General features: G+C 44.3%; 1 protein-coding gene across 3 annotated transcripts; it reads right to left on the bottom strand.

Moving 5' to 3' along the window:
• dqx1 (DEAQ box RNA-dependent ATPase 1) lies at nucleotides 1-14,637 on the bottom strand. 3 transcript variants are annotated; one of them, XM_086187437.1, is made up of 12 exons: nucleotides 14,333-14,637; nucleotides 12,765-13,161; nucleotides 12,086-12,276; nucleotides 10,803-11,256; nucleotides 9,025-9,330; nucleotides 6,256-6,355; nucleotides 5,855-6,013; nucleotides 4,741-4,932; nucleotides 3,300-3,422; nucleotides 2,826-3,016; nucleotides 2,275-2,465; nucleotides 1-967 (listed from the first exon to the last, which is right to left on the bottom strand). In XM_086187437.1, the coding sequence occupies exons 2-12, from the start codon at nucleotides 13,092-13,094 to the stop codon at nucleotides 754-756; spliced, it is 2,451 nt and encodes an 816-aa protein (XP_086043563.1). In that variant the 5' UTR covers nucleotides 13,095-13,161; nucleotides 14,333-14,637; the 3' UTR covers nucleotides 1-753. The 3 variants fall into 3 exon arrangements, with proteins under 3 accessions (XP_086043563.1, XP_086043565.1, XP_086043564.1); XM_086187439.1 differs by having other exon boundaries at nucleotides 10,803-11,010; XM_086187438.1 differs by lacking the exon at nucleotides 14,333-14,637 and adding an exon at nucleotides 13,649-14,218.
• Nucleotides 14,638-18,678: the final 4,041 nt, after the last annotated feature.

Here is an 18,678-nt window from a genome sequence, read left to right as displayed (position 1 = left end):
GTAAGAATCCACCAGATGACATACCTCCAACCATACTTACACTTGGAGGTCATACTGTACTTAAAGATAGCACATAAAGAATCCACACAAATATGTTTAATTACTGAAACATCAGAGAAAAACAGGAAAGGACACCAGAACAATACAAACCACATGAAAATGAGTAAAAAAGAATGTGCGGATCACTGCTGCAGTGTACCATCATCATCATCACGTCCTGAGAAGTGCATTTCTTCATCAGTCCACGTCTGTGGACATTTGACACCAAGTCAGATGTCAATTCAAAGATTCAATAACAATGTCTGAGTTCATTGTATGAATATCAAGTATGATATTTGATCCCTTTTACGTTTCTCTATTTGTTTTGTTAATCAATTTACTCACTTTTTGTTCCAACAATTTGCATAGAAAACCCAAGCATGACTACTTTTGTAAGATTATAACAATTATTACCCCGTTTATCAAATAAATTAAAACATAATGTAATAAAGCTTTGAAAATATTTGAAATTATTTTAAAAAGGAGACAATATTACATAACATTATGAGGAAGAGATTTGAATATTTTGAACCAACTGTATCAAAGGTTTAAGAAGATATATTAACAATAGCGTAAATTAGTGTTTTCCAGTATCAACGGCAAGCAAAAATAAAAAAATCAGAGATCGGATGGAACCAAACCATCAAAGGTCAAAGCAACAAAATGAAAGCTGCTTTTTGCTTTGAGATGCTTCGTCTCTTCTTTGGACTCGTCTCATTGGACAACACAGAGCTCAGTGCTGGACTGATTGTGAGTCTCTCCTGTCCCATCAGGGTCTCCGTCTCTATAAGTCCAGCTTTGTGAGTTTGGGACGACATCTTCCTTGTACATGTGGGGTTCAAGACTCTGCCTCAGCTTGATTAACAGCTCCTTCCCATCACTGGGTGGCAGGTTTCCCAAATAGTACTGAGGTGCCAGCTCCACCAGCCTGAAGTACAGACAGACCAAAATAAAAACAAAGAAATTCTGCTAATAACTTCTTTCTTTAGTCCGTGCAGGCCCTGAGATACTGCAGTATTCCTAAAGAAATTGTGAACCACTTTGTAAAACACAGGTATTCAATACACCTCACAATAATTAAATGAGACCTTTGAATTTCATGTTTGGGACAGAGTATGATCTCTTTTGACAGAGGTATGCTTAATAGCCCATTGTGCTAAGCTAACTAGCATAAGTCTCAGCTTCCTAAAAGCAGCCCAGGGAGAGAAAGGTATCATCGCTGTGAACAACAGCAAACATGAATGTAGAGAGGCTCATTAGAGGACTCAGATCAACATCCCACTCTACTCAGGAGTGAGTCCTGCATACAGAGCTCAGGTGTCCTGGATGTAAGGGGAACAGGGGAGCGTTCGCCCCAAAAGCCAATGATTGGCTGGATTGGGTATTAATTAAAAAAAAACTAGATGACTAAAATGGATCTTTACAATATTTACTGTTTGCTCAAGAACTTCCTGTGAGTTAAAATAAAAAAAGTGCTGTGGGAAATTTAGTATCATACAAGAAGTAGTTCTGATTGAGCAATTTGATTGGTCAAGACACTTTGAGTGTGCTCAATCAGCACGACATCATGCATCACTACAAATATTACTCCCCTATTTCCATGGTAACACTGTTGCAAGCAGGAAATGGTTGCACAGAACATGGATCTTTGTGCTGTTCATTTTGATCTGTTTGGTGGTCACAGTTTTAATGAATGGTTGGATGACAATGGGAGGAACCAAAAGGGGCTGCTGGATCGCTGCTGAGCCGCCCCACCAAACTCTTAATGAAGCCTGAAGCCAGACAGAAAGTATTTGACCACAGTGAAAATGGTTTAGAAGGTTAAACACCAAAAAGCATAGCCTGAAGCCGAAGCTGGTTGACCAAATGAATTTGTTAAGCAATTAGATCTCTCTTTAATCACTCATTGGGATTTTATTTGTTAACCAGACTGAAATCCTCTACTAGGCTGGGTCAGACTTACTTTCCATAGTGATAAACTAGACACAAAAAATGTTGCCTGATAAAAAAAACAAAACATTTTTGTTATATATCTTAATATTTTTTGTAGTTGTTGTGCAATAGCAACATTACAGGTGCAGGTGAGCTTTAACGTCACTTGAGCTCTTGAGTGATACGGTCACGACTGAGGCACCGGGGCTGAGGCTGGACATCGAAGCACACCTTTGGGTGTAATATTACTAAAATCAGTACCAGGTACATTAGACACATCTCCATAACCACACTTTGACTTACATTTGGGGGTGGACTTCAGAAGCAATGCGGATACAGTTATCACAAGAGATGGTGAACTCGTGGTAGAGCACCCAGCTGGGGGGGACAGGACATGGCTGGCGACACAGGTAGGAGGAGAGGGGATGCAGGTGAGCCACATGCCGATGAGTTAGCAGCAGGTAGTTGCCTGAGCCATCCACATCATGAGCCACCTGAGGGAAAAATGCACATTTCTGATAAACTCTGATTGAAGAACATTTTGAAGGAGATGTGAAAGAACTGTTACACATGAATTTAATCACATGCTCATTGCTAGCTAGCTGAAGACAGCGTCTCTACAGTCAGAGGCTCTTTTGGGTAAAACACCAAAAAAAAAACACCTGCGTACCTTTGAGATGGAAGTTCAGTCAGACTTCCGGGAAATTTTTACATTTGCATGCGATATTTGTTCAGATGTTTCAACGCAAACTGGCTTGTAAGGGATTTCAAAGGATATTAAACAATTTTTTCTTTGAATAATGAACATATTTTTACTGATCCAAGGGGGGTTACAGATCCAATTCAGTGTTTACTTTGAGGAAGAAGCCTGAGGTGAGAGCACGCTTGATATTTGTGCAGTTGTCTTGGCATCCAAAAGCAGGCGGGGACACAGGAAGCTCTATTCGCTGCATGACCTCGAGTAGCTCCGCTCTGATCACCACAGCCAATCGTAAGGCGGCATGGTTGAGGAAGTTTGCCGTGCACCATGCTTCATCCTGATTATCTGCAATCATCACATACAGACCATCCTCAATTCATGCTTTTATCATTCTATTTTCAAACTTTAAAAATAACGGCCATTAATGCTGGGTCCCCACAACCGTCATGAAGCTACATGCTAATATAGCCTTTTTGTTTTGCTTATGCTAATATTGGTGTATTTGAACACATTACAAAAAAGAAGACTGATCTGTTCTGTTACAATTTCAAAAATATTCCAATTTTACAATGTTCCAAATTCTCTGTGGCAACACAGCAACTAAGGATGCTATATGAAGCGAACATACGTTCAGTGAAGGCACTGTAAATGTTTATGAGAGAGATGTGGTCTCCTTCGGTGTGCATCAGACTCCGCCAGGCAGAGACAGCAGCCTCCTCTCTACTGGGTTCTGCTGTCAAGCAGGGTGGAGCTGGAAAAGAAAGATGGAGTGTGAGGTAAATGGGCAATTATGCAGTTATGTGAGTGCTTCTTTCCTCTACATTCATACAGGGACCCAAAAAACGTCACAGTGGCCGGACATCATTAAATTGCTACGTGAGCCACATACGGATCTTGGGTCGATGTGAGTTAAAGCAAGTCAAGTTTATGCTCGTGGGCTACGACCATGCTTAGCAGCAACCAAATGGAACATACATGTTCTACAGAGATTCTCAGAGAACAAAACAGCGAAATCTTTACATCCTGCTGAAGTCATGCTTCAATGCCCAAGCACAACGGAGGACAGGGTGAGTGTGACAACAGGGTGTTCCAAGATCTTTTGAGGATGTGGATGTTTGTGGCAAATTTTAAGGAATACCCTCCAGATGTTACTGAGATATGTCTATAATTTGAGATGACATCGGTGATGACATCAGCCATGGCATTTAACAACCTTTTCTTTTTTTAATCCTTGTTTGTGACAAATTTGCAGAATTATCCGACTGGCATTCCTGAAGTATTGCACTTTTCCTCCTCGAGTCCCTGCGAGCATTTGTATAAAATTGGAAACATTAGCAGGTTTTCTTGAGATATGATCAATATTCACGAGAATGAGAGAGACTTCGGCCGTGTGGCAGAAATCTTGACCTTAAGCTGACAACATTTTTAAAGTTCATGAGTTCAGTTCTGGAGTTCACTTTTTGAGTTCCATAATCACTTTTTCAAAGTTTCAACAAAATTCCTGATATATTCCATTCATGAGAACGGAACCAACGATGATGGATGGAAAACCAAAAAAGATAACGCCTCCTGCCCATAGCTGGAGTGATGAACCCTCACTTTCACGGGTGACCATGTCCTCAGTGTGTCACAGCAAGATCGTGAACCCCTCATTTTTCCTAGGTTGGCACCTTGAAAGGCAGCATCCACCATCAGTGTGCGAGTGTGCGAGTGTGTGTGTGTGTGTGTGTGTGTGTGGTGTGTGAGAGACTGGGTAAATGAGAAAAAAAGCAGACAGATGCAACATAAACAGACTCTATTTACCATTTACCATAAAAATCAGGAATTCCCACCTCAACCACATCCAAGTGTTCCCTTTTTGGACAGCTTTTTTTAGCACAACAGTGGGAGTGAGTTGGACTCCCTCACTTGTCCCTGTGCAGGTACACTGAGAGACAGGGTCGTCAGCTCAGATAATTGGAGGGAGCTTAGCTTCTAACTTCTTTCTGATTTCTCCTTTTACATCTAGAGACAAATCTGTTGTTCTGAAAGTAACCATTCAGCATCACTAGCATTTTTTTCTATTCTACCTGTGAGCATGGCAGCAATAGTGAGCAGCTCATCAACACAGTCGTACTCGCAGGCAGCAATCAGGGCTTTAGCCAGTGATGGCTCCAGTGGCAGTTCCGACATGATGATGCCCACCTCCGACAGGTTACCATCATCATCCAGTGCTGCCAGGTAGTCAAGGTCCTCCAAGGCCTGCATGAGAGCCTCGGGGGCTGGGAATAACAAAGAGAGGGTAGAGTTTGAGAACCTTGTGAAATCCTCCTAACATGGCTGACAGCATGGCAGGATGAAGGAAAGAGACGAACGCTGTCCCAATAAACTATGAACTAAGAAAGGAAGAATGTGAGGAAGTTGAGCCGGTGGTCACCGAGGATATTATTCCAACGTTATATTAGACTAAAGTATGAGGTCAGATACTAACTCTGATGATGAAATAAGAAAGGTGCTACTGTTTTATTTTGTCTTTGATACCTCTTAGGCTTATGGCCAAACTCTTGAAAGAAATAAAGAATATAAATCATGTGAATGGTGTTTTTTAAAGGCAATAACAGCTGTAGTGTGTGAGAGGCTGGCAGAGCAGAGAATACTGCACTCTGCTGCTCCTTGTTTTGAAACACAATTTGGTGGAATTATTTCAGTTTGTATCAGGGCTTCTCCAAAATTTGCCAGCATGTTGAAAATACAGCAATAATATTGATACATTTGATCATTTTGGTCACAATAACGTGACCACATGAAACGAAAAACAAATACATTTCAGATAATCATTTCATTGTGTCAAACTTTAAGAGTCACTGCACTGTGTTAAGGGCTGCACGACTCAGCAGAAAAGATGCTCACTGCTAAGTGAGCTAATGTATCCACTGTTGATTCACCTTAGGTTTGTTTTGGAGAGCCATGAATATTATCAGTTTGGTGGAATTCACATCGACTCACAAACACTTGGAAGTCCAGTGACTGCAAGTATTTCTGGGGCCAAAACATAAAAATGAAAATGAACATTTGATATCCAGGAATTCACACAATAAACATGACCACCAACCACAACTGTGACACACTGACAGGTTGTGGAGCACTGAAGTACATGGCCCAGCTTCAGAATAGGTTCTGAAATAGTCTTTTTATGGAAGGTACCTGGTCTGTCTAAGAACTTGCACTGCCCCATGTCAGCAATATCAAGCCTCTTGAGTAAAAGCACCAAGTGGCTGAGATTTTTCTCCACCACTCCTGGACAATGAGCTGCCACCATCCCATCATCATACAGAGACTGGGGGTAAAGACGCAGACAGAGACCTAAAAGATCAACAAGCACATCACAGTTAAGTGTAATTTCATGTCGTGGCTTGATTATTAAACACGTAAAAGTTTATGACACAGATATGGAATAACATGGTCTCGTGGTTATTTCTGGGTTAAAGCCCCAAAAGACAGTTTCAAATCCTAAAATACAAGAATCCCAGTGGTCAAGGAAGTTACTGCATGGACCCTGGCAGCACCGAGTCTGACCTGAGCAGCAGCAGAAGTCTTGGACCTACCTGGAAGTTGGCTATTCACTCTCTGAGTTCGCATGTCAGCCTGTTCTTTGCTGATGGGCACCAGGACCTGCGAGTTTGCTCTTATTTGAGGATTGTAAACCTGTGGCATAAAATAAGGAAAATAAAAGGGAATTTAAATTTTGTACATGATAACCTGAACATGTGGATTTTTTTCCATTTTATCACTGGACCAATTACAGTGTGATAGAGTAAGTTTCAATTAATGTATCTGAATGCACAAAAACTCCAAAGTAAAAAGTTCTTTGCATAATTTCCATCCATAAAAAAGGACTGCATAAACCGAGAACACAGCAGAGGGACTGACTTACTTCAGTAACACATATTTACACAAGTGACCAACAGCACATCTGCAGATGCGCTTGATCAGGTTCATCATCTAAAGGCAGTAAACTGACACACATTTAACAGGAGCTGCATGGAATTTAAACTAGAAATTGAGTGTGTAAAGCATACATTTCTCATCTATAAAAGAAAATAATCTGTCTTTCTGTATGTCTGCAACTCAATTAACTCAACAACAATTACACAACTGATGTCATGCTTGGCTTTCAAGATACTGTTGTGCTAAGTTTGAGGTCCGGTGGACTGAGACCTAAGGAGATGACAGCCAGACCACTGAGATGACGGACTGAAGCGAAACCCACACGCCAGGGGCTTCCCGACTGCATCCCCATTGTTGAGACACGCGTGAGTCGTAGAAAATAAAATGACTCTGTGTAAAAATATAGATTCAACTTGAGAAAAAGCTACAGCTAAAAAAACCTCACCTGTGAGTCTTTCTGAGACCAAACAATGTGGTTCTCTGTGGACCCTAACCCAAACTAGAAAAGGCTTATCACAGCAGAACTGTTGCCATGCACGAACACCTCAGTGAACACCTTCCAGAGCCTGGACTACAGACATCAGGCAGAAAGAACCATTAATTTCAAATCAAAAATGTCCAAAAAAGTAAGGATGTAGGGTGACCATCACATGAGTTATTAGGGTCATCATCATGTCAAGTGATTGCTTGGTGCAGCCCTATAAGTGAGTGTTGTGCAGCTGCGCCAATTTACTTAGCGTTAGTGAAAACAAAAGACAGGGGAGGAGCTACTGTAAATATACAGCACGGAAGGGAAATGATCGCCACTTAGCGACTACAAACATGCCAGCAACAATCAGAACCAGCTGACTTCTGGTTAAGATTGTTCAGAATAGAGGTCTTTACACACCAGCTGCATTTTGTGCGTGCCCAGCCACGCCTACGGTCAATTTAGAGTCTGGATTAACCTGGTCCCCTCTTGATGTCTTTGGACTGTGGAGGAAGCTGGAGTACCAGAGAGAACCCAGCAGGAACAGGGAGAACATGGAGACTCACACAGAAAGACCCCGTGCTGCAGCCGGGGCTCCACCCACAACCTTCTTGCTGGGGGGCCACAGTGAGGACCACTGCTCCACAATGCTGCCCATTTTTGTATTCAGCTCTTTTGAATAGAACATGAGTATAACGCAGAGAAAAAAACAGCACATCTTCTGCCAGAACATGGTTGATTTGTCTCACTTTGCCCAGCTAACACATCAACTTATCCCGTCCTGTCATGACAACAAGTGTGGACGTGTTGACAGCCTGCCACGTGGTGGTCTGGGTCAACAGAGGTGCACACAAGGAGGAGGCTCCTTAGACACAAAAGCAGCACGTTGCTGCTGCAAACACACTCACATTTGCCTTCAACTGAAGCCTATACACTATCATATTTTTATCATGACATGACAGAGTGCTAAAACAACATATTAATTGATCATATATGGATAATAATTATCTGGAGCCCTAAAGAACTGTTGCACCGGAGCACATGCCGTTACACATGGGCTTTCTGTGTGTTTAACTTGATGAAACACCTGAACATGCCAGCAAGGTCCTGTGTCCTAGTTGGAAACCAGTAGTAGTTCACATGGTCCATTCCCTAGTGACTGCCAATGCCAGCCTGTGAGTTGTGCAGGCATCATGGAATCTGAAGTGTCATGTGTGCATGAAGACTGGAGGTGCAGGGGAGAACTTCAGAGACTAAACTTATTTTCACTCATAATTTATTCTCCATTTCTTTACAACCTAAAATTTGGAGAGAGGGGGACTAAAGATCAGGGGGTATTGAGTGAACTTGGTGCATGTCTGTAGACCCCCGTTTATCTGGTTGGCTGTCCATGATCTCACACAACAGCTAGAGGTGAGAGCCATCAGCTGATGCAAATCCACAGTCCACAGCTGCACGTCTTGTGCACTTCAATGAAAGGCAAAAATTAAATATTTTCCCCAGAAAATACGTTTTTGCGAACAATACAAATCTTTCATCAAGTGCCACAATAGCGTAAATTTGCGTCCTTGTTGGTGTGACTAGATTAGATACAAATTCATGGGTCCGTTTTTTGCATTTTGCTGTTGTGTATTCATCATGCCCGCGGTGTGTAACGACCTTTATACTAACGCATTGCTCCTTTTATTTTGCAGTCAGGGAAGGGATTTTGGTAAATTATCAAAGATTATGCCTGAGAAAGAAGATAAAGAAATGTGAAAAAAAATATGAATAAAAGATTGAGTTAACCTCTTGAGATCCGTTATTACTGCAAGGACTGGACATTCTACCCCAAAAGAAAAGACAAAATATAATCCAGTAACGATCTATGGACACACAGATACTGCACAGAGATGAGCTTGGTTGAGTAATTTGTAATGTAATCCAAAAATATTGTAAATAATCAAGACAGACTCACACTTTTGAGCTGAAGGCCTGTGTCGATGACATAGCGAATGGCAGGTAGGGAGAAGGAAGCCTCTGCAAGGGTATCAGTGAGGATAACTTTCCTCATGACCCACAGACCTCCAGCTCCCAGCACTGAAGCTTCCAAGCCGTCTGAGCTGTCGTTGTCCCTCAGAGTGGAAGCTTCAGGGTTTGACTCATACACCCGCTGGACCAGCCCACCCAGTGCAGAATGGAGGGGGAGGATCCTGAGAGGACCCAGCTGAGGACTCAGAGCAACGCACTCTGTTTCAAGCAAGGCCACACACTCTTCTATTTCCTAAAGAAACAGGGAATGGAGAGAGAGTACACTCAAGGTTTAATCCACTCTCTCTAACATCTAATCTGAAACCCTCCCCGCACAGTATATAGTCTCTGTGTGAGGTTTACTGAGGATTAACTAGTTCAGTTTCACTGGACAGGGTTTACAAATTCAGCCTAAACTGACACAGACACAAACACTAAGCCCTCCTGTTAATAGAAGCCAGGACTAACAGTGAGTCAGGAAGGAGCAGCACTGGGGTGATGTTGACATGAAGGGAGTTTACCATGCATGAGAAACTTGGATGTACTGTAGGTCAGTACGTAAAGATTAAGACCATTTGACGTGCTGGGACAGAGCCCATGACATTTTGATTGTTGGCATGTTGTATATAGTCTCAGTTGCCCTTTGTCTCTCGGTTATATGACCTAGCCTACTTTCAAGGATGTGGTGTGTGTGTGTGTGTGTGTGTGTGTGTGTGTGTGTGTGTAGGACACAGGTGTCAAACTGATCCAGTAAAGGGCCGTGTGGCTGCAGGTTTTCATTCCAACTGAACAAAAGCAACACCTGAATCTACTTAAATCAACCAAGCTGTGTCCACACAGCTCATTGGTTGGATCAGGTGTTGCTTTTGCTTGGTTGGAATGAAAACCTGCAGCCACACGGCCCTTTACTGGATCAGTTTGACACCCCTGGTGTAGGACATCAGACATTTTCAGTGCAAAGACCTCTCAGATTAAGGGGTGGTTTCACACCTCTATAAAGAAAAAAGGGATGAAACTACAACACACCTGCAGAATATGCATTGGAATTCTTTTCCTTTGTTATAAATACACAACAGACAAGAGTGTGCATTGCATCATTTTTTTTTTTTTAAATTGGAAGAGTAAATCCATGTTCAGACATGTACAGATCACAAGTTCAGAACTGCATCAGCCAGACCCAAATGATCATCTACGAAGGGACAGTTCATTAAAAAAAGGACGTAACTGTGTTCATTGGCTCGTGGACTCTTTGCTTTGACGCCTCCAGTTTAGCATTTTAACCGCAACCGTTGGGTTTTTGCAATCAGAGGTAGCAATTTTTGGACAAGGGTGGAGCTGGAGAGGTGCAAGGAGTAGAACGCAAGAATTAGGTGAATGTGTGTGTGTTGGACATGGATTAGAAGCTGTTGCAATGACAGAGTCACAGTCAACAGTGGATTTTTAATTCATTTTTGTAGTGTCGTTTTATCAAAGACGTTTGTAAATACAAAACCTGGGTCATTTTCTGCTCAATGCAAATAACTGAATATTTAATGATAAACTAAAGAAAATGTTTACTATTACTGCTGTCATCTGATATGAATACAATCGACTAAAAATTCAACTATCCTGTTCTCCTACCTCATGCTTCCTGCATCAATCAGACACAAGAAGCTCCGAGTCTGTGCTTCATGTGTGAAATGATACATTTCTATGATACTTCATTGTGAGCATTGTGATGAATACCTTTGTACTGGCCAGAAACACCATCACATCTCCTTCCTCTCCCCTTCGATGTAGATCCAGTACCATGTGACAGGCAGCAGCCACAGGGTCCTTCCCAGGTGAAAGCTCTCGGTACAGCATCTCCACCCTTGGCATCTTCACGGCATTTCTGTCCTCCTCCTCCACCCCATCCTCCTCCTGACTTCTGGTGGAGGGGTCAGTGAACAGGCTGTCCATAGAGAGGTGAGGGACAGAGGGACCCAAGAAGGAGGTGAGGCGAGGAGCCAGAGTCGGGTGAGTGAGGAGAACCACGCGAAAGTTGCCTGGCCTCTGGCGACAGACATCACACAGCAGGCCCAGCAGTACATCAGTGGCCACGGTGCGCTCCTGGATCTCATCCACGACCACAATATCGTACTGATGAAGCAGGGGGTCTGACATCATTTCCTCTAGTAGGAGAGTGTCACAGACAAATCTTGGGAGAGTAATAGGAAAACAATGATGAAGACAGATGCAGGATTCTTAGAATTTTAAGTATTCCAAATCAAGATTTGGTAAGACTCAAACTTGGAACTGTGTCGAGATTTCCAGGAGAAAAAAAAACACTGACGTGTGTCTGGGTCACAGACATGGATATCAGATCAGTGAGTAATCAGGTGCAGAGACTGGAGGTGTTCACAGACTGCTTGCCAGATTGGATGGAATCGTACCATCCACATACCAATAAAGATTCTATTTTGTAACTTGCACTCTGATCTGGACCACCTCTTCAACAACCTGAGACATAGCAGTGATCAGCCTGCTGTATAAATACAACACTTTGGAATGCATTTCAATTTTGTGCATGTTAGCATATTTTTTTGCTCTTTTGAGATGCAACGCTGTGGGGGTTACTCCAACCTCATGATGTAACCATAAACATAAAGCCAACAACAATGAAAATAAGAATAGAAAATAAAATATGCTCTTGAATAGGAATAGCACAAGTGTATCGGAATCAGACTGAAACTGAAAAGAATCGGAATCACATCAGAACTTCAAAAACGTGGATCTCTAGGTCTTCTTTACAGTTTTCAGATTGTTGTTCAGATATCTGTGTCTAAAACTGGACATTGCTGCTAGATGATCAGAGTAAACAGACACAGGGTTGTCCACTGTCCTCCGCGGTCACAAAGCTGGTAGTCATCAAGGGTCATCCATGTTGTTATTAGTAGCTGAAATAATTCACCTGAAAATGAGTATCATCCGATACTTCAGGAATTAGTGGGTGTCATGACCATGTCACCATTACCATGGGTCCTCACCTGAGAATGGTGTCAGGTGTGCAGCTGTTGTCATGAGACACCCTGTAGCCCACCTCCAGACCCAGGCTGAGGTCCATCTCGTCAGCCACACGAAGGGCGAGACTCACTGCTGCTACTGAATAGGGCTGGGAACAACACACCCGGCCCTGAGACAGTTCAGACAAAGCATACTCCACACACCACTGAGGCACCTGGAGGGAGAAGAGGCGGCAAAGGAAGAAAGACACTGGTCAACAAGAGGAGTAGGTAACATAATATAAGGGACAGGAGTGAAAGTCAGAGTGGGACACATGCTTCTTGAAGACGTCCCATGTGGAGAACTGAAATCTATCTCCTGTGAGGATGGCACAGGCTTAATGTCATGTAATCAAGAATAGCCCCGCCCACATGGTACATCCTATCCTAATAACAGGAAGGGGAAGAAGCACAGACGGGTGAGGTTTATGTCCAAAACAATCAAAGCAGCAGCAGATTGAGAGTTTGCTCTCAAGCTCGGGTCTGAGAGGCTTTGATACAGAAGCTTCTTTCCTTTCCCCCGCTGCACCTGCACCATGCAGCTGTGACAATTCCCACACTTGTCAGTTTAAAAATGTCAAAGATTTGTTTCCAACTCAACCTGAACAGCACTGTACATGAACACAAAAACATGCAGGTCTTTAGTGATTTGGCCTCTGGTTACCTGTGTGCTTTTTCCAGCTCCACTGGGTGCACTGAGCAGCACCATATTGTGGTTTTCCAGGCGCTCCAGTAGATTCTCCCTGAGCCTCTTTATCGGAAGCTGCCGCCTCTCTTCCAGCAAGGTGTAGTAGCGTGACGAAAAGGGCAACCCATCATATGGATTCACCTCTAGGTCACCCAACTCTTGCTCATTCCTTCCTCCTTCTTCAACACCCTCCTCATCCAACTCCTCAGAGAGAAGGGAGGACACTGACAGAGAGTCCAGTGCTGGCGAGTGCCCAGACCCTGGGTAGGGGGAGACTACAGAGGGCTTTGCTGGTGGTGATGACATCTTCAGCAGGTGGTGAGCACAGGGTAGGAATGAGGGAGCGGAGGGTTCACAGACAGGATGAGTTCACCTGCAGCGAGGCCAGCACAACACAAAACAGTCACACTGATGCACAGATTTCCAGCTGAAAACCACTTTGAAGTTATGGCACCCTTGCATTCAGAATGAAGTGACTTAGTACAGTGGGTGTCAGGGGCGACAGCACTTGATCTCCCCACTAAACTTTCCCCCATTCTGTAGTTATGAGTGCTGACAAAGAAGCAGCTGCCCCATACAGGACAGTGACATACACGCCAAAAGAAGGTCAAATCAATCTGTTTCTGACATGAAAGGAGCTGAGCTCACCCCTTCACTTTCCCAAGGACCCTCGACATGTTCACAAGAGCTCAGCTAACCTTTAGAGCTCGGTGGCAACGAGAACTAAAGGCTTACAACACGGGAAATACACAGATGTCATGTACAACGTGTACTTTTACCTTTGATACTTCAGTAAAATAAAGAACAAATATTTCATCACATTTACTCAAGAAGAATTTAGAATGGAGAATTGCATCTACCTTCTCTTGGTATTTCTACTCAGGTATGGAGGAGAGCTGCGTGCTTCCTCGCGCTCAGGTTCCTGGAGAGCCTCTCTCGAGTTTAACAAACCAGCTCCATGACTTTGTCCAAATGTGTCCTGGTAAATTGTCACGACCATTTCTTTGGTTTAAATTGTGCCTCCAACAAACATTGATGTATTTCTGTGACGAAGACCGTGAAACCGATGCCGGGCGTGACGTCAGAGGAACAGGTGACCGACGATTCGTTCGACGTGATCTCAATTCTTCTCGGAGGTTCGTATCCACCAGGACTTGCTCGCTTTTTATTTCTTAAATTCCCGGCTCACCTAACAGGCTGTGTAACCAGGATAACGCTTCCAGTAATTTTATTTATTTTTCTATTTATCATTACGTGGCCGGTAATTGATCGTCTCGAGGTGGATCAGGAAGTGACGAATCAGGTGATCTGTTGTGGTTCACTGGTGAATCAAGCTGATACAAAGGTGGCCAGTTGCCCTGGAACAGCGAATAAAAGAAGCATAATCGCTCCAGGCTCATGTGGGAATGAGATCCTTTCAGAAGCAGGGCATGAGTTTAACTGGCTTTTGTCAAACCAATGGCGAGCCTGTCCGTTGTTTTTCAATGTTTTATTTTCCCCCAAGTGATCACACATTTGACCCATCATTGGAGACCATGTCCTACCTGTTCCCGAGCATATTATTCGAGGGATGAGGAATCCTACAGGAACAGCCCGCCCTCGGTCCGACGTCTCTGGCTCACTTCATTCCTTTCATCCGCTGCTCTTCGATTCACCGGGCAGCTGGAATAAAACACCAGGACAGCCTGGTGGCTTCAAGCGAATCCTGGCCGACACAGGCTGTTTCTTTACTGCTGACAATAACAACTCCGCAGTTAGTGTTTCCCCGGACGGTCGACAGCCACCATGTTTGACAATCCTGTCAAATCCCGTGCTACGTTTAAGGATACTCGGACAACAGAAATGGTTTTGAGTCGCCTCCTTAACGTGTTTGTCCGTGATTCGCATTTTAAATTTTTCATTTCAAAACTTTGTAAATGAGGGAATTAATCGGTAGATTACGTTCACATGTGAACATTTTTTATTTTCCCATTCATCCCAAACACTTGCGGGTAGTTCACCATAATAATTGTAAATATGAAGCAAATATGACCAATAGAGTATCTCATGGCACAAGTACATTACAGTGCAGCAACGCTTCATAACCACAAACGGAGTATTCTTCTCCTTTTACTGTCCATCCAACAAATGGGGTGTTCTTTTTTTCCCCATCAGACGAGACACAGTCGAGGCCATTTGCTCCCGTCCACCTAACTGAAACCAAGACCAGTAAGCTTGAATGAGAGTATCCATCACTGTAAAAGCAAATGCAGAATAGCTGCACACAGAGGTACAAGGTCAGGTCTGCAGGTGTATCGTGCACTTCTGCAGGAGCTCCAGGTCTCACATACCCAGATGGTGAAAGATTCCAGATCAAGCTGCTGCAGCAAAATTCGGCTTTTCCAGGAAAAAGGAGTGCTCAAGGATGATTTCCACTGGGTGCCTGAAAATTACTCCAGCAAAAGTTTTATTTCACATTATGGAATGTATTTCGCCCCATTTACTTCCCACATCCAACTGTTGTCTATTTGTTATGTCAGATTATTTTAAAGTTTCTAGTGTCCAGCTTAAAAAAAAAAAAAAGACAGTTCAAGTTGTGTTAGGTGAGAGAAATGTTTGCTGTTGTGTTAAAGCTTTTTCCCAACACAAGTTGCCACTTTGGCCAGTGTGCATCCAAAAAAAAAAATTACAAATTTTGTTGGGAAAATGCTCTGTTGGAAACATGTCAAAGCACAGAAAAGTGTTCAAGCAACTGAGAAAAACTGCACTGCATGTATGACAAAACTTTACTGCAACCTGCTCAGCTCTGTACAGAGAAGAAGGGGAAGCCACAAAGTATTTTCCATTTCTACTATCAGAAGATGCACCATGCGCTCTTATACTGGACAGCAACCACAACTTCTAAGAGGTTCCAGCTTTGTACAGTGGGACAAAAAAAGTATTTAGTCAGCCACCAATTGTTCAGGTTCTCCCACTAAAATGATGAGGCCTGTAATTTTCATCATAGGTACACTTCAACTATGAGAGACAGAACCCAGAAAATCACTGATTTTTAAAGAATTTGCAAATCATGGTGGAAAATAAGCCATTTGTCACTAAAAAAAGTTCATCTCAGTACTTTTTTATATACCTTTTGTTGGCATGACAGAGGTCAACCGTTTTCTGTAAGTCTTCACAAGGTTTTCATACACTATTGCTGGTATTTTGGCCCATTCCTCCATGCAGCTCTCCTCTACAGCAGTGATGTTTTGGGGCTGTCGCTGGGCAGCACGGACTTTCAACTCCCTCCAAAGATTTTCTATGGGGTTGAGATCTAGAGACTGGCTAGGCCACTCCAGGAACTTGAAATGCTTCTTACGAAGCCAATCCTTCATTGCCAGGGCAGTGTGTTTGGGATCAGTGTCATGCTGAAAGACCCAGCCACGTTACATCTTCACTGCCCTTGCTGATGGAAGGAAATTTTCACTCCAAATCTCACGAAATATGGCACCATTCATTCTTTCCTTTACAAGGATCAGTTGTCCTGGTCCCTTTGCCGAACAGCCCCAAAGCATGATATTTCCACCCCCATGCTTCACAGTAGATATGGCATTCTTTGGATGAAACTCAGTATTCTCTCTCCTCCAAACACAACAAGTTGAGTTTTTACCAAAAAGTTCTATTTTGGTTTCATCTGACCATATGACAGTCTCCCAATCCTCTTCTGGATCATCCAAATGCTCTCTAGCGAATGTCAGACAGTCCTGGACATGTACTGGCTTAAGCAGGGGAACACTTCTGGCACTGCAGGATTTGAGTCCCTGGCGGCGTTGTGGGTCACGGACGGCAGCCTTTGTTACTTTGGTCCCAGCTCTTTGCAGGTCAATCACTAGGTCCCCCAGTGTGGTCCTGGAATTTTTTGCCCGCTGTTCGTGTGATCATTTTGACCCCAGAGGTCTTGCGTGGAGCCCCAGATCAAGGGAGATTATCAGTGGTCTTGTATGTCTTCCATGTTCCAATAATTGCTCCCACAGTTGATTTCTTCACACCAAGCTGCTTACCTATTGCAGATTCAGTCTTCCCAGCCTGGTGCAGGTCTACAAGTTTGTTTCTGTGTCCTTTGACAGCTCTTGGCCACAGTGGAGTTTGGAGTGTGACTGTTTGAGGTTGTGGACAGGTGTCTTTTATACTGATAACGAGTTCAAACAGGTGCCATTAATACAGGTAACAAGTGGAGGACAGAGGAGCCTCTTAAAGAAGAAGTTACAGAAATCTTGCTTGTTTGTAGCTGACCAAATACTTATTTTACCGAGGAATTTAACAATTAATTCATTAAAAATCCTACAATGTACATTTTAACTACATTCTAGTCATCCACATCATCACATCTACATTACCACGCACAACACGCACCCTGCACCATGTTGGGATGGGGGGGCAGGTGGGGCAGGGAGTGGGTCCAGTGCTGCCTCCTTTGCTAACTGCACCATTGCAGGCCTGGGGGCCTGGCCGGGGCTCTTGGGAGGGGTGGTCCTCTTTCCGGCGTGGTGGTTGGGCTGGGGTTGGTCGAGGGCCCTGCTGCTGTGCGGTGGATCGCTCGTTTGCAGTTTCACTAAGTCTGAGGTGCCCTGGACCGTATCAGCATCTATGGAGTACTCAGCCCCTGTATGGAAGAAGATGAGAGTATGATTGTTTTGTTCGGGGGTGGCGGTCCTGGGCGTGCGTGCCTTCGACTCACCCCGGCAGGCGGGCTGGGCCTCTCGGGGGAGTGGGGGTTCCCGGCTGGCTGGCTGGTGGTGCCCTATAGCCTGAAGCCCGCCTGCTCTGGGGGGAGGGGGAGAACAGGGGATGGGTGGAGGGGATTGGGATCGAGGGTTGGGGGGGGGGGTAGCTCTGTACGGGGGCGGTGGGCCTGGTCGTTGTGGTGGGCTGTGGCTGCCCCGCCTGGGTGTGGGGTGTGGGTGGGTGTCGGCCTCACCGCTGGCAGACCTCTTGGGGGGCTCTGGTCGGGTCTTGGGCCAGAGGGGCCCTATGCCTCTGGACTCTGCTCATGCTGTGGGGAGGGGGGGGGGGGGTGCCCAACGGGACCGGGGTCCTCTCTGCCCCGTCTCTCTGTGGGTTGCTTCCAGGTGGGGGTTGCTGCTCCTATGCTTTCCTATGGGTCCTGACATGGGTTGGGCCTATGGCTGTTTCCTGGGGGGAGGGGTGGCCTGGGGCTCCCCGTGTCCTGGGGGTTTCTGGGTGCTCTGGTGGCCTGGTCCTGACCTGCCTGCTATCCTGGACTGGGGGTGTGATGTCCTGGCCCCCCCCACATCAGCTACAGCCAGCTACGCACAGCATCCAAGACACACATACACGCGCGTATACACACATACACACATGCGGTGCACAACTGACCCATAATCACACACTCAGACATTTATCTAAAAATTATATTAAACCCAATGGGAAGCCTGCACTGGAAATTCTGCAACCAATGTTTTTTCCTTTCTTTTCTCCTCTCTGTTGTTGTTGTTACTTTTTCTTTGTTTGTTTGTTTGTTTCTGCTATTGTTGTTGTTTTTGTCTCCCCCCTCCCCCTTGTCTTCCCTATCCTGTCCCTGTTCTCTCTTCCTGTCCACTCCTGAGCCTCAGTCCGGTAGCTTTATCAATGAACCAACACCATTCCTAATAAAGTGAAGCATAAACGGTGATAGGAGGAGTTTATCAGATTCCTCCTTTGCAGAGTAAAACTGCTTCAGTACAACAAGGGACCAGGAACATGGATGCTGCTGAACAGGACAGCTTAAAAAAAAATAAAATCCTACAATATGATTTCCTGAATTCTTTCCCCCAATTCTGTCTCTCATAGTTGAAGTGTACCTATGATGAAAATTACAGGCCTCTCGTCTTTTTAAGTGGGAGAACCTGAACAATTGGTGGCTGACTAAATA

This window comes from Aulostomus chinensis, chromosome 19 (assembly GCF_037954235.1).
Source record: "Aulostomus chinensis isolate RoL2024-O1b breed Wild chromosome 19, RoL_Achi_v1.0, whole genome shotgun sequence".
Taxonomy (NCBI): Eukaryota; Metazoa; Chordata; class Actinopteri; order Syngnathiformes; family Aulostomidae; genus Aulostomus; species Aulostomus chinensis.
This window is presented reverse-complemented; position numbering and strand designations above follow the sequence as displayed.